General features: G+C 40.0%; 1 protein-coding gene across 2 annotated transcripts in view; it reads right to left on the bottom strand.

Annotated features, from left to right (window-relative positions):
• Positions 1 to 16,734, bottom strand: part of NRK (Nik related kinase) — a 275,460-nt gene that overhangs the window by 113,689 nt on the left and 145,037 nt on the right. For both annotated transcript variants that reach the window (XM_083159430.1, XM_083159431.1), the window contains exons 13-18: positions 14,731 to 14,895; positions 10,814 to 10,879; positions 9,686 to 9,808; positions 6,890 to 7,033; positions 5,320 to 5,451; positions 765 to 829 (exon numbers count right to left, since the gene is read on the bottom strand). In XM_083159430.1, the coding sequence (XP_083015556.1) occupies positions 765 to 829; positions 5,320 to 5,451; positions 6,890 to 7,033; positions 9,686 to 9,808; positions 10,814 to 10,879; positions 14,731 to 14,895 (695 nt within the window). The remainder of the gene's footprint in view (positions 1 to 764; positions 830 to 5,319; positions 5,452 to 6,889; positions 7,034 to 9,685; positions 9,809 to 10,813; positions 10,880 to 14,730; positions 14,896 to 16,734) is intronic.

Genomic DNA, 16,734 nt, shown 5'->3' with positions numbered 1-16,734 from the left:
AAGTAGATTCCTTTTCCATCCTAAGTGACCTTTTTGTCACGGACGGCCCTTCTCCTTTTGGATCCAAACCCTTAGCCCCGTTTTTCGTTATTTTTTTTTTTTTACTGCACTGAGTGATTAGAGCACACACCTGTTTTAATTAAAAAAGTAGACTCCTGATACATTTTTTTTAGACTATTCATTTTTTAGACTATTCATTTCTGGGTTAGTTCAGAGAGAATAATGGAAATTAATCATTTCAATTTGAAATTCCTTTAAAATGGTAAATATAATACATCTAATTGTTAATCATTGTGTAATCATCTATATATATATGTCTAGTGTATGTGAGTCTCCAAAAGACTGCCATCTGCTTGCAGAGAGTGAAACTACATCTCTTTCTCACACATGCACAAACACAGAAGGTAGCAGACTAGCTTTCGAAGCTTTTGCTTTGAGTAGGCTTACTAGTATTAAATATCTCCTTACTAACCTTAAAGCTAGTTGTGTTGCTACAAGGCTGAATTATATTCTTCCAAAATACAAATCCAGCCTACCAGTTGTGTGTGTGTGTGTGGTTATATGACTTTACTTACTGCACAAGTTTACTTTCTTCTAGTTCATGCTGCTTTTCTTGTAGATCCAGTGTAGACCATTCAACTATGATTTATATTTTTTTTAGTAATGCAAAGAAAGTAACGGGCAATTATGTTTCCAGAATGGTTTGTCTGGTTGTCCTTGGAACCCAGCATGGACATGTAATGTGATCTTTTGTATCATCTTACCCTGATGGACTTCTTTGGTGGAATCGACTATCCTTGCAAAAGTTTGAAGTGGTTCTCTCTGGAACCTGAAAGATGAAGACAAATTAATAATCCACACCTGTCATCTGTCTGGTGTGAATTACAGGACTAATCATTTCTGCTAGCCAATAGATTACAGCAAGGGTTGAGAAAGAAAGCAACCAGAGGAAGTCTAAAGGTGCATACACATGGTGCAATTTTGGCTATGGACAATTTTGACTATGCCATTTCCCTTAAACTCCCCAGAACCACCCATATTGACTATACACACTGTCCGATTTGGACTTTCATATTGCATCATGTGCATGCCCCATTATGTAGTAATGTTAAGTCACAGTAACATAAAAGGGCTTGACAACAGCTTCACATTGTACTTTAAATGTCCATTAAGCCTACAATACATGTGAATCACATGTTAAAAAAAATATTTTCAATCATTTTTAATGTTAACGTTTGTAAATAATACTTATGAATAGACATTACAATCTTTTAATCCACAAGGATTCTATTTACTAAGCCTTTCTTTACTTTACTAAAGTACCAGCCAATCAGCTCCTTACTGTGATGTAACAGGCTGAGTTTGAAAAATGACAGGAGTTGAGTGGTTGGTATTGTGTACATAGATTACAGTACACTAAATATTTAGTGAAACAGGTATGACGGATTCAGTATGAAATACCGATGCCGGAATCCCGACCGCCAAAATGCAGACAAGGGGGGCCATAGATCGCCCCCCCCCCCTTGCGGGCTCGCTGCACTCACCAGGGCCCGCAAGGGACAAAGTGCCAGCATTGCGGCGGTCGGGATTCCGGCCACCGGCATATTGACGCATCCCGGTATGAAGTACTTTTTATAACGTTCACATATGATATAATATAATTATTAATAGTCCTTTAAAACTTATTTTTAATTCAGTTTATTGTGAATGAGCTTTATATAATATCATATATACTACTTTATATTCATATATCCATCTATCTCCATACGCTGTATAAGTGTGGGTTATGCATAAATGAGAAATTTTATTCCTGCTACAACATGGTTAATAATGTCAGCTTTCAGTATGGTTCATTTATTTTTCTTGAGAGACATAAAAAGCTGTACTTCATATCTATGAAATTAGGATATGTGGCTGGCGTTTGCAGAACAGCCTCTGTTCTTCAGCGAGTCTCCGCTCTAGTTTGTTTGTAGAGTTCTGAAGTTCTAATAGGTTTGAAAACATCATTTGCAATGCTTGGCTGAATTTTAGAGATACTTAGACACTGTCAAAAAGATTTATTCCCGTGTTTAGTCAGGCTAAGAAAATACACAAACTTTTTCTAATATAACATTAGCATCTGAATTATTATTTTTTTCTTTCTTAAAAATCTTGGGGATCATTAAAATATTTGGCAAATGAAATAACTCTCTTTTTAAAAATGATAATAAAAAAGCTATTTTATAATAAAAAGCTTTATTATGTACAGGTATAAAATATATATGTAGAATCTCAGGGTGAAATTTAATAGGAAGAGAGATTCAGAAAGTGAGAGATTTGGTAAGAAATCTCCAGGTTTTTTTAAAGCGGCAATCATTTACACTGCAAAACCAGTTTGATTTTGAAGCGTAAATGATTGTCGCTTTAAAAAACCCTGGAGATTTCTTACCAAATCTCTCACTTTCTGAATCTCTCATCCTATTACATTTCACCCACAGTGTTCCAATAATGCAGCCTACAAAGGCTAGAGCAGAAACACTTCTCAGTAAATGGCTTTTGTTAATACTGTAATTGCACGTGTTGCACACACAAAGCTCATTCAGAGTCAAAGCCAAATTTGTTTTGCAGATGGATCTTGCTATTTGTTAGCATTGTATATGGGGCCTTATTCTGGTTCACTCGCGAAAGCAAATCCTCTCTCGAATGGACAAAACCATGTGCACTGCAGGAAGGGGGGGGGAGATCAGAGTTGGGATTCCGCCGGTTCGCGCCGGTTCTGCATAGCCGATATCTAATATACGATCGGTTCTGCAGAAGTGCTGACAAGGTACTTGAAGTAGCTGTGACAGCCGGGCAGAGAGCTGCGTTCTGCCGGGCTGTATACTGAAAGCAGGTCCGCCACCGTCCGTGGCTATTTTGAATGCTACTGCAGCTGCTGGACCGTGAGCTCCTATTGGCTCGCAGTCCAGCAGCCAATAAGGAGCAGCAATGGGGGCTTCTTATTGGCTGCCGGCCGCGAGCTTCTCTCGGTCCAGCGGGAGAATTCCAAATAGACACAGACCTGCTTTCAGTTCAGTATTCAGCCTGGCAGCGTGCAGCTCTCTTCCCGGCTGTCACAGCTGCTTACAGCGCCTCTCCTCTCTATTAGCTGAGCTCTCCATGGTGAATCTGTGACACTCTCCAAGATGCCATCTCTCTGACACACTCTCTCTGCGGGGGGGGGGGGGCCTTCCAAAACTTATTCTATGGGCCCCAACAAGTTCTAGTTACGCCCCTGGAAACCAGCATGTATTCCCCCTTGGCAACGAGCATTAAGCCCCCTTGGCATCCAACATGAAGCCCCTGGCATTGAGCAACACCCCCCTAGCAATGAGCATGTAATTAAGTGGCACATGTTTCAAATATGTAATGGGCATCATGGTGTGCGGCAAAATGTGTAACTGGCATCACGACGTGTAGCACAATGTGTAATGGGCATTACGGTGTGTGGCCTTATGTGTTATTGGCATTATGGCATGCGGCTTTATGTGCAATGGGCATTAGGACATAGAACCTGTTGTTAATTTATTTGAATCCCAGCACTGGGTCAGATGGAACATGTGCAGAGAGTTAGGTTCCCATACATCAGCAATCACAATTAATGGATTTCCAGATCCAGGGATTTTTTGGCAAGATAAATGGATTCTTCAATCTATTTGACTTGCCCACACATTACAGATTTATTTCAGTGATTGGCAGATTTTTCCATCTAAAGATTGCATCTTCATATCTGGAAATTGCCCTATCGATTGTCATTTCAGCTGTTTATAATGTAAATAGATGAAGAAGACGAATTGGGAATGCCCACACATATAAAAAAGATCCGCAGATAATACCAGATTATTAAGCATGTTTAAAAATCTGATTAAGCAATCGATTGGCGATCCCTATTAATTTTTGATTGGGATTGCCAAAAGGGGGAGCCCACACATCTAAAATTAATTGTGGCAATCATCTCCAGATCTCAGGATTGTCACAATTAATTGCTGATGTATGGAGCCCATCAGGGGCAGATTGGGATGGAAAACCAGCCCGGGAAATTTCTCAGAGCAGCCCTAATGGAGGCGGAGCCTGTTAAGGGGTGGGGTCTGTCAAAAGGGGTGGGATACTGTGTTAGACACAGTTGCTAGTTTTAAATGTGAGTTTATACTATTGCCACTATAAAGCGTTCAAATATAAGAATTGAGACGGCCACTGTCACAAACATTGTCAGTCCACTGGAAAAAAAAAAAAAAACATTCGCCACTACAGAAAAAAAAAATACATATAGGCCTCAATAATGATAAATAAAACACTCTGGCCCCCATTTTGAATAAATAGCACATTGACACTCCACAGGAAAATACAAACAAAAACATTTGACCTACAGGCCCCACCCTCGCCCCTTGACCCCCCTTATGGTTGTTGTTTTTTTACATTTGCTTCAAATCTATTTTTGATTTTGCACATGGTAATGCCACATACACATTACGTCACACACTGTAATGCCCATGACATGTTATGCCACACACTGATGCCCATTATACAGTATGGCACACACAGTGATGCCCATGAAATGTTATGCCATGAGTGGACAATGAAAAAAAAACAGCAACAAAATGCACAGTCCGCGGCGAAGGCGCGCACCAAAAATTTACACCATAATGCCTATTACACGTCACACATCCATATTATATCACATGCCATAGTGCCTATTACACGTTATGCCAGGGTTCAACAATTTTTCTTGAAAGAAGGACAACAGTGACAGTGCGTACCAGAGGCCATAATGCCCATTACAAGTTATGCCAGGGCTCAACAATTTTTTTAAACTAAGGACAACAGGGAAAGTGCGCGCCGAAAAACACACCGGAATGCCTATTATGCCTATGTGTTGAACAGGTTAATTGATAAGAAAGGTGTTTCAATACAGGTGATGGTAATCATACATTAAGAGGGAAGTCCAGGAACAGAGCATTGTGTTCCTCCTGGAGAGGGTCATATTGGCAGGTATGCAATTGTGTCATTCACAATAAGGAAATAGCAATCAGGAGAAAACTGATATTATAGTCTGTTACTCTCCTGTGTCCAACTAACAACAGCTGTGTCCACATTCGGTACACATTCAGTGGGCCATGGTTTTACATATTTGATATATGTTTTATATATACACAATACATATAATATACAAAGAGCATCATACTGCAGAAATTATTATTCAGTGTGCAGATCTCATAGATCTTTGCGGCCCTAAATGTGATCTGTAATGCCATGCCTATGATATGAATTGCAGAAGATTAAGGAATTGACATTCCCCTCTACCTTAGGAGGCTGTTCTTCAACCTGCGGGGCACTCCAGAACACATCATCTTTTCCCGGGGTCAGAGGAGTTATGATCATGTCAGAAAGGGAGCTGCTGTAGTGATTGTCTCTACTGGAGCGGAGATTTTCATTCTTTATTTAAGAGAGAAAACAAATACAAACACATGGATGAAATAATAATGCTGGATCGCAGGCGACCGCCTTGAACGAGAAAACCATTTCCATCTTGCTCTCCAGAGAGGTTTTGTTATACATATTGATGTTATCCTTTTCCTTGATGGTCTCAGGAAATAACATTGAAAAAGTAAAATCTCCCGTGAGTAAGGCCATCCTCTCCTTTGTAAAGGTTTGTTTTTTATAATGTTGAAATATCAGTGAACTGTATACACTGTAGATCATTGCTAAACTGGTTATTAACATAGGGTAATATTACTTAGAAAAGTAATCATTCTGGATTTACAGTATACATGCACACACGCACGTGCACACTGGGGATGACATATATCACTTAATTTGGGCCGTTTTTGAGTATTATTAACTCAACAGTAACATTTCAGACAAAGGCTGCAGTGAGTTGGTGGGTGGCACAAAGTGACAAAGCAGCTGCACAAATACACAGCACATTACACCGTACAGTAATGTCCATTAATCACATTACACATCACGCTATTTGAGCATCTACCACTATCTGGGGATATAAGGTGTTCAAGATAGACTGAAAATTAGTGGAAATGAATGTTATTGAGGTTAATAATAGCGTAGGAGCAAAAAAAAAATTTTTTTTGCGGTTTTATGTTTCTTAAAAAATAAATCCAGATCCAAAAACCGAAACATGGAAAGGGTGGTGTTTTGGAACAGATCCAGATCCAAAACACGAACCACGAAAAGTGGCCGGTGCACACCCCTAATGCCTACCAGTGCCTGCCAAAAGTGCTAGAAACCATTTCCAGGTGTCGTGCAAAAACTAGCACATGTGGTACTCTTCTCCATCATGACAATGCACCTGCTCATAAAGCCATGAAATTGGTGGATTTTCTGGTTCATGAACGCATTCAGGAGCTTGGTCATCCACCGTACATTTCAGACCTGGCCACCTACAATGCCTTCAAGTTACCACAAAACCCACAAAGTGCAAGATGCATGGGGTTTGTTTTGAGTTACCAGAAGCTGTGGTGTAGAAATTTTTCCACCACCTTCATCCAGCATGTAGAAGACATATCTGCTTCAGACCAAATCAAAATATATTTTTGTGTAGGATAAAGTGTATAGGAGAAAACCTTGTTTTGCTTATGATCAAGTAAAATCCTATGTACTTCTATAAAGGTTAACACATGTGTTGATGTTGCCCACAGTAACCAATCAAAATGTGGGCACCACTTATCTAGTAGAGTATACCAAATGATGTCTAAAACATGATTAGTTGCAACACTTCCGCAGTTCCTTCTTAGAAAGTTTGATAACTCCGCCCACTTAGGTAAAGGTAAGGATGCATGATTTCACAGTTCTACTGGAAGCTTGAATAATCCCTGCTAAATCTATAACCATACATATTATATAAAACTGTACTTACCTCCAGAATGGCTCTCGGTAGTGCTGGTGTACATGGGCTAGAACTGCTTCCAGACCCAAGCCTGGCATGCGCATGTTGTATGAAGCCTGGCCATTTAACTATTCCCTGGTCAACGCTTGTGTTTTTCTTTTCTGGCACCTGAAACTATAGATATGGGTGAAATTAAGTGTAAATGCACAATCTTTAATTTGAATGCTTCGCATCTATATGGTAGCCCCCTACATGGACAACCTAGCTGTGAAACAGACGTTGGGCTGCCATGTTCGCAGCAGCTGTGTGTAACATTATGCAGCCACAGAAACCCACCACAGTAACGGTCCGGACACTCCTCAGTTGTTCGGACCACGCTCCCAATGCCACGTCACAGCCCTCCACCAGTTCTAAGACTGCAGTCGTATTTTCCTGCATAAGACCGCAGTTTACGGGGGCATGCATGCACACTACCACGTGTGCATGCTCAGAAGTGCCAAAATCACTGATTGGCAATTTCTGCACTTTAATGGGGTTTGCTGAATTAGCCCCTCTGTACAATACAACACAAATGCGGAGTTCAAAAAAAGCTTGGACAGAGATTAAGCACGAAACAAAGAGCCCATAACTGGCATTTTCAAACACAGCTTGCACAATGATAGTGAGTACTTTATCTCTCTCCAAACTAAATGTCCTTCTTTAGTCTGTTAGTGCTATTAGACAGACTGAATCAAATAGAACTTGATTTTCATAGCACATTTTATTGTTTTTTTTAGAAGACCTTTTAATTAATGGTAGGTCAACCAATTAAATTCAAACCATGGATTTAGATTGTGCTTAGTCACTCATTGATGCCACTTATTAGACCCCTCACAAAATGCATCAAAGGTTTGATTATTTAGTTATTAAAATTGCTGGATGACACATTTACTGTACATAGAAACTGACCATTTAAACTTTTGGTGATGGATACTGGAGTGTATCACTAATACTATGCATTAACGCTATAATTATCTGGTTGATCAGCCAGATATATGCCAAGCGACCATATTGCCAGTGATTTGTTTGAGCTGCAGCCAGTGGTGCAAGTAGAATTTTTTTCTTGGTGGTACTGATAGCCTACACCAAAAATGGGCGTGTCCATGTGTCATGAGGGGGCATGGTCACACAAAGCTAGAGGAGTGACTAAATGACAATAGTGGCGTGGCATCAGGAGACAGGGAATGAGAAACAGGGAATGACTGGGGGTGAGTTGGCCCTTGCTTATTGCCCACACAGAAGCCCTGCACATGCACATAAGTGATTATTCGCATTCGCAGAGCTTTAACATCGGTCCCCTGTGTTAAGACGAACAGATCAGAATCAGGCTCATAATGCCCACAGTAGTAGTGATGTAAGGTTTGAAGAGAGCAGAAGAGGAAAGAGAAAGAGGAAGCGCGAGAAGGGGATTGTGAGAGGAACAGTGAGTGGTTAGGGGGCAGAAGGGAAAAGTGGATGTTGTTGGAAAGTGGTGGAATATGGATGGAGAATAGAAAGGATAGATAAGGTACAAGGAAAAAAAAAGATTGAAGGGAGACAGATAGATGCCAGGCATAGATAGGAGGGTACGAATGCTGGGCAGAGAGAGGGGGGCAGCCATATTTTGGGCAGAGAGTGGAGGGGACGAATGCTGGGCAGAGGTAGGGGGGCAGCCATGTTCTGAGCAAAGAAAAGGGGACAGTTGTGGAAAGAGAGGGGAATTGATGCTGGGGAGCGAGTAGTGGGACCGATGCTGGGTAGAGAGAGGGGGACAAAAGTGGGTAGAGGGGAGCAGTTGTTGGGCAGATGGTGGGGAGACAGGGGCAGATGCTTGGGAGGTGGGGGACAGATGCTGGACCGAGAGGGATAGGGTGAAAGATAAATGGCGGCAGAGCGGGGAGAGAGCGGTGGCTTTTCTAATCAGCATGTGCTAAGCTACTCCAATCACAGCTCGGCACATGCTGTTCTGAAAGATGGCGACAGATGTGGGGAGAAAGGAGCAGATGCTGGGGAGAGAAGCTGAGTAGAGACAGGGGGTCAGATGTGGGAAGAAGGGGACTGATGCTGGGGAGACGAGGGACAATACCCTCCTATGCCTAGTTACAAAAGGTTTGATCCTATAGCATGATCATACACCAAATCATACATCCAGGCTATGTTACAGCTACTTCCAGGGAAAACAAGAATGAAACATTCAACCCCATTAAGCTGATCTCAGATGATCTGGACAGAAGGGTGAAAGCAAAACAACCTATGAACGCAAAACATGTGTGAGAACTGCCTCAACGGTTCTCAAACAAGATTTCCAATGTAGAAATAATGCTACAATTATTTAAGGATTTAAACAATATTTGCAAAATGGGGCTGCTTGGAGTCTAAAATTTTGAGCAGATCTTAAAAAAAACATTCTGATTTAATTTGTATTTCCAACTGTTTATTTGTTCTATGATTTCATTTCATAGTTCATTGGGGCACAAAAGTTTTATTAAAAACTAAAAAAAAATCGGTGTGTGACCGGGTGTGTGTATCTTTTCTTTTTCAATAAGATTCACCCAGAGTGTAATACATGAAGAAAGGCCTTTTATTCCCAAGAAATTCAGCTCATCATTATGTGGCCATCTGTTTATTATCTCTTTACATTGCAGTTATAATATAAGACACATTATGTGTTTTCCCTCTCTGGGTCTGTCAACAACAAGATATTTTACTTTATTGGACATTAATAATACAAGCCATTTTCAAAATATACAGTACTACAGCCGCTAGAATTATGTGTAATAATGCCGAACCTAGGCCAGTTACCCTTACCTTATTAATGGGCCCCACAGTTGGATGATCTGAGGTGTGCTCATGTTGGAGAATTAACAGCTGGGTCTGGTCTTTGGGCAGCGTGCGGTGAAACCTCTTTTGATTTTGAACTTCCACAGTTTTCTGAAATTATAACATATTTTTGCATCTTTACTGATCTTGTATTAATGCTTACTATAACATATTGGTTGCTATTCACTGTCATTGCACAATATTTAGAAGATATCTCCAGACTATTTCTACTGTGTTTTCTACCGTGTGCCACTGGCCACTTATTCTACTCAGTAAAGAACCTCCGTTACACTTTAGATTCTACATACACCAATACTTATCTGTTATTTATTGTCTGCTGGGCTGTGTATATGCTGCATAAAGCCCGTTATCAGGTTATTAAAAGAAATTGTGATGTTGGGACATGATCTTACATTGGTCTTAAGATGTTCTGAAGTGAGGCTCGGTGGAGGGATAATGTACTAGCGTATGTATTGCTGTACATTGTCTGAATAAGGAGTTTGTATATTCTCCCCGTACCTGCGTGGGTTTACTCTGGGTGCTCCGGTTTCCTCCCACAATCCAAAAATATACTGGTAGGTTAATTGGCTCCTAACAAAATTAACCCTAGAATGTCTGTGTGTGCATGTACATGTGGTAGGGAATATAGATTGTAAGCTCCACTGAGGCAGGGACTGAATCTTTGAATATTCTCTGTAAAGTGCTGCGGAATATGTGTGCGCTATATAAGAAACTGTTAATAAATAAATAATAAGATGATAATACAGACAAATCATAATACAGATTACTTTGTTTACTCAAACCACATTACAACACTCACTATAACTGGCCCTTGTTGACATAACATAACCACAACTAAACCAGAAGGTCATAATGGGCCAAATGTAATAGGGTGTGATCATCAGAAAGTGAGAGATTTTGGGAGAGTTTTCCCATTTATTTAAAGCAGCGATCATTTACACTGATAAAAAAAAACAAAAAACAGGTTGATTTTGCCTGTAAATGATTGCCGTTTAAAAACATGTGAAAACTCTCCCAAATATTACATTTGGCCCATTACGTCTAAATGATCCATTGTGGCATATGAATTTCAGTGGTGCTGTAATCTTGTTTTACCATTTGAAGTGGTGAGACTTCAGTTGGGTTGCCTCTTCCATCCATGTTCTGTCTTATATCTTCATGCTGTAAAATTAGAATTACAATAGTACAACAATTGTGTTTCAGTATTCAAATTTCTAGCACCCTTGAGGCTCAGGAGACATCCCTCTCCAGCTAAATCCAGTGAAAGGATGATAATGCTCCATATGATAATTCTCTTTTTTTACCTTGATAAAATACACAGAATTAATTGCCTGAGAGCTAACACTGTGCATGCCCTCCAACTTGACCCATTCCATTAGGTACAAAATGCTATGTTTCTGGACTTCATTGCCAGTGACAGTTACAGAGGTGGGACTGCACCACTGTCCAATATTCAAAAAGGGGAGCCACACCTACTGCCACCTCAAAAATCACTGACCTAGACTCACTGGCTTTTAATGTGAACCCCCCTCTTTGAATTTTGGACTGTACTGAAGTTCTACCTCTGTAACTACCACTGGCAGGGAAGTCCAGGAACAGAGCATTTTGTACCTAACGGAATGGGTCATGTTAGAGGGTATGAATGTGCCATTTCAGATGTGTTGTGGCTATCACAGGTAAAGAACTAAATCAAATAACCAAGCCATAAAATAACTTGAGTGAGCAAAGGTTTTCTTCCAATCAACCTATAATCATTCACTGTTCTCACCTAACAATCTATGAAACCAGACACAGACAGCATACCATGCCATTCAAATACATTTCTTTTGTTTTAAGAATACAGAGTTTTGAGGCTTACACAACTTCAGATAAATGTATCACAGTGAAACTATTAAGCATTTTCCGGTTATGAAGAATATTGTCTGAGTGAAGGGAAATTAAAGCTTTTTTTTGTTATTCGGAAAAAAAAAGTGAAAAAGAAAATTAAAAACATTATTTCTATAAAGCAACGTAAAGCATTATTAAAACAAATGCTATAATTAAGAATGTAACAAGTAAGCAGATTTTTTTTATTTACTTCTTTTCCTAAATGGATTGTCGCTACTCTGAAAGGGGAATTAAGTGGTTAGAATAATATGTTTTAATAAGAAAAGTTGAGCACACAATAATGATGTTGCTTAAAGAATTTAAGTCAAAACTTACATGAAATTATTGTAATTAATTAGTGAACTGCTTGATTAATTTTGTGGGATTTAAGCCTTTTTTCTGAGAGGAGCCAAGCGCTACATTGTAACTTTCCTCTTTGTAATGATTTGCATACTGTACTGTTAGAATGTACTCTTGCATTCTTATTTAGAACAAAATAGGGGAATTGTTTCAAACCTTCAAAGGTGATAAAGTGGAGAAGTTGCCCATAACAACCAATCAACAAACAATCAGATTTGATGCATTATATATAGTATCAGAGGCATAACTCTGGGAGGTAATGGAGTCATCTGCCACCGGGCTCCTGCTCCCAAGGGGGCACCTCTCTTCCCCTGCAAGTGTGAATCAGTTCATTGAAAGCTGTCGATAACACTTCTGTGGCTGACTCCCCCTCCTAGCAGGACCATAGACGTCACACTCTTTTTTTATTTGAAAGATAATATACATACATACACACATGCATACATACATATCATCTACCTATATTTATATATACATGTCTAGTGTCCGTTTGTGTGTCTCCAAAACATTGCCATCTGTTGGCATCATGTGAATCTACATTTCTTTCTTTCACACATGCACAAACACAGAGTCAATCACAAGGTAGCAGACTAGATTTCAAAGCATTTCATTTGAGCGGTCTTACTGGTATTTATATAAGGTGCTGTGTGTGTGTGTCTTGCCTCAGGGTCATTATTCAAGATTTCCTGGTAGATAGGTAAAATGTACCCCCTTTAAGCGTTGTACATTGGCAATGTACTACAGCATGTGTTCTTGATATTATTTTGCACTAAATATAAAGAAGATGGGAATATGACTATAGGCTACGGTGCAGGTACAGTAAGATAAAAAAGTATTCAGGTAAAGACAGAGGATGACATATACAACAGTGTCTATGGAGATAGTGAATCACATAGTGGGTAAAAATAACTAGCAAGATAGACAGTGATAGATAACAGAGTACACAGCCAAGCATCCGTCAGAGGAGAGAAACGGAAAGGATGTAGGGAAAATACTGACATATAAAGATTTATCAAATCTTACACAGAGAGATACTGTACATTCAGAGCCGGCCCTAGCCTAAAAGACGCCCTAGGCAAGATTTTGGCTGGTGCCCCCTAGCACCGCCACTAGTTCCGCCTCTGACCCTGCTCCCCTTTCCCAGCACCATCAACGCTCATCATAGCAGTCATCATTTTGGTGCTCCTACCCGCAATATTTTAAACACAAACAGTGCACACATTCGGTGCGCAGCCCAAACAGGGGTGTGTTCTTGCTGGGAAGGGGCATGGCCACCCAATAGTACCCCCAATTCAAATTATGCCACATAGTAGTGCAACTTTATTCACATTATATCATGCGATGGTGTCCCTTATTCACGTTACATCACACAGTAGTACCACTTTACCTTATATACATTACTCCTCACATTATTCACATTATACCCTTAGAAAAAAATCCTGAGAAAATATTGTATTTTAAGCACCTCCGTGGCCACACTGCAACCCAGCACAAAGCAGTGTGTGCTGGGCAGAGGAGAAGAGCTGCAGCTGCTGCTGTCACTACACCTTTCTCTCTGCACCCCTGATAATACCACACAGTAATGCCCCTTACACATGACACACATTATTAATGTCCTTATAACCATAATGCCCCTTACACATTATGCCAACCTTTATTAATGCCCTTCATACACACATAATGCCCATTGCACATATGTTGCACATTATTAATGCCCTTATATACATGACACACATAATGCCCCTTACACATATGTTGCACATTATTAAGGCCCTTATACACATAACACACATAATGCCTGTTACACATATGTCGCATATTATTAATGCCCTTATACACATGACACATAATGCCCCTTACACATATGTTGCACATTATTAATGCCCTTATACACATGACACATAATGCCCCTTACACATATGTTGCACATTATTAATGCCCTTATACACATGACACACATAATGCCTGTTACACATGTCGCACATTATTAATGCATTTATACACGACACACATAATGCCCCTTACACAAATGCCAAACACTATTGCACAACCAACCCACCCGCAGACAGCACTCGCACAGCCGCTAACGCTGTGACCTCTGCCTCTGCTTGGATACAGATGTTTCCTCATACATCTTGTCTCAATAGGCCATGCAGCTCCTGGCCAGTTCTGCTAACGTTGGGTGCCTTTTTTGCTGAAAATTCATCTTATTTGCATTGTTATGACCAGCACACACAAGGAGCTTCCAATGATTAAAATTATATGTGGCATGAATATATTCTGTGTGCGACTGTGGCTGTACCTGCATACAGAATGCTATGTTACAGTGATTTCCATGAATACACTATTTCATATGCAGACACAGCCTCACTCACACACAGAATATAGGCATGCTGCATATCATTTTAATCAGCAGAAGCTGCTGATGCCCCTAGGCATTCCAAATGCCCTAGGCAATTGCCTAGTTTGCCTATGCCTAAGGCCGGCCCTGTGTACATTACTCACAACTCAGCTTCTAACCATAAGCTCACATTCTGGCTGCTCCCAACAGGGGGCGTTTTTCTACTATAGGGAATAGTCTCGAGGCGTAAAGACTCCACTATTAAATGGCTATCTTACTGGCATTGCAAAGTGGGGGTGGGGCTACAATAACAGCCATATTACAAGCTGTGTTTGAAAAATTCCATTTAGGATCTGATTGACTGATGCTTAATCTCTCTCAACCTTTTGATAAATCTCCCCCTTAGGATGATTTAAAAATACTGCAGAACATACTGTACAGTTACCTGTTTCCTTTTGTTTCCATCGTACATATCTGCCAATACACCTTTCTCCTTATCCACGTGTTTTCTGCCCTCTTTTCCCCTTCCATCCCTCTTCTGTCCTTCCTTCTCTGCCAGCCTTGGCTCATACTCCTGCATTCTTCTAAGTTCCAGTTCCCTCTTCTGATGCTGTGAACATGGCAAAATGAAAATATTTAATCATATGCAGAACCTGCTGGACTTATACTACTACATCTGCATACTGTATGAGCAACTGGGAGTATGAAAATGATCCCAATATTCTTGTGTCAATACATAATAGTTATTGCACATTATGGTCCTATGCTAAAGGAAATACTTTATTAGTGTCAACATTGTCTATGTCTCCTCTCCAAATACAAAACATATTGGGGGAAGAGATAATCTCCTGCACACAGACATGGTCACAGGGCAATTGTCCTCAAGTCCACAGAAGGAGGGTAGTGTCAGGTTCTGTTTGCAGAATTATTTTATTATATGTTTTACTACATTCAGTGGTGTATTTGTTAAAGTATTATTAAATTATTTGGGGGATATCTACAAATACTAGAGATTCCTGTGATGTATGTAAGGGGGACAGCAACAGATATATCCCTGCAGCAGGCCCACCAATTTTGATGGCAAAAGAAGCCCCTATAAGTTTCAATGAGTGCTGCGAAAATGCCAAATTGACCCAGTGCATTCTGGAGTTTGGCCCAATAGCTAATTCCAGATGGTTCAGCTATTGTATCTTATGGGCTACAGTATTTAAAAGCTACCAGGAGAGGGATCAGCGTGGCCCAGTCCTAAACAATAAAGGCAAGTGATCACATTAGCAATGACTTATGCTGGGTACACACCATGCAGTTATCGGGGTGATCAGTCAGTATATTGGTTGATCAGGCTGATAATTGGATAGTGTATATGCAGGGGAATGTGTTATACACGTGGTGCCCCCCAATCCAGATTAAAAGATAAAAGGGAGATAACACAATAAGCAAGAAGTTAGAGCCCATGATTCCTTTTGTTTTTACCAGAGATCTTGCCAAAGGAAATGATATGATGTGGGGTCGATGTACTAAGTCTGGAAGTTAAAGTGGACAGAGATAAACACCACCTATAAGTTTGCAGCTAGGCACTGGTTGGCTGGAACCTTATATCTATCTTTCTAAAATAAGTGAATTTACAGTGTTTATATTTAAGAACAAATATGGAAAGTTTGGCCTGATTTTGTCCATGTCTGCTTTATACTTACACTTCTGCCCCTTCGGTGTCACTCTTATCTGTCGACCCCCCCCCCCCCTCTTAAGGTGGCCATACACACGCAGATTTATCTCCAGATCTGTCTGATTGGAACAAAAACATGGTTATGGATGAGAGCAAATGACAGTTGACCATTTGCTTGGAAATGCTGGAAAACTGCCAAACTGTCACTCATCCATAACCATGTTTTTGTTCCAACCATCCAGATCTGAAGATAAATCTTACTAGTGTATGGGCACCATTAGAATGTAAGCTCTCATGAGCAGGGCCCTCTCCCATCATGTGCTTTTCTTAGAATATCTATATCTCTGCCACCCTAAATTTTTGATTCAGTGTCCTGTCCCCTGACAGAACAGTTTTTATTTACCATGTACTTATGTTAAATCGGCTGTACTGTAATTCATTATTTAATTGTTTATTTATTGCTCATTTATGTATTGCTGGGCACTGCAGAACCCTTGTGTACCATATAATTAAACGAGAATACTACTACTACTACTACTACTACTAATAATAATAATAATATTAATAATATAATGTAGGGCAATTTCATGCAATACGGGGCTGATTACAATAATTAGGTTTATTTTTTTTTTAAAGTTCCACAGCTCTCTTTTATCTCTATATCTTATATTTTAAAGTGATTAATTACTTTATTCAAAAGTATGTCCATGTACATTCATTTGTCATATCTTTTCAGAGTCCTCAGCCAGGGATTGCCATCGTTGCCATTGCCATCGATGGCAA

This window comes from Crinia signifera, chromosome 9 (genome assembly GCF_055691185.1).
Source record: "Crinia signifera chromosome 9, ASM5569118v1, whole genome shotgun sequence".
Classification (NCBI taxonomy): Eukaryota; Metazoa; Chordata; class Amphibia; order Anura; family Myobatrachidae; genus Crinia; species Crinia signifera.
This window is presented reverse-complemented; position numbering and strand designations above follow the sequence as displayed.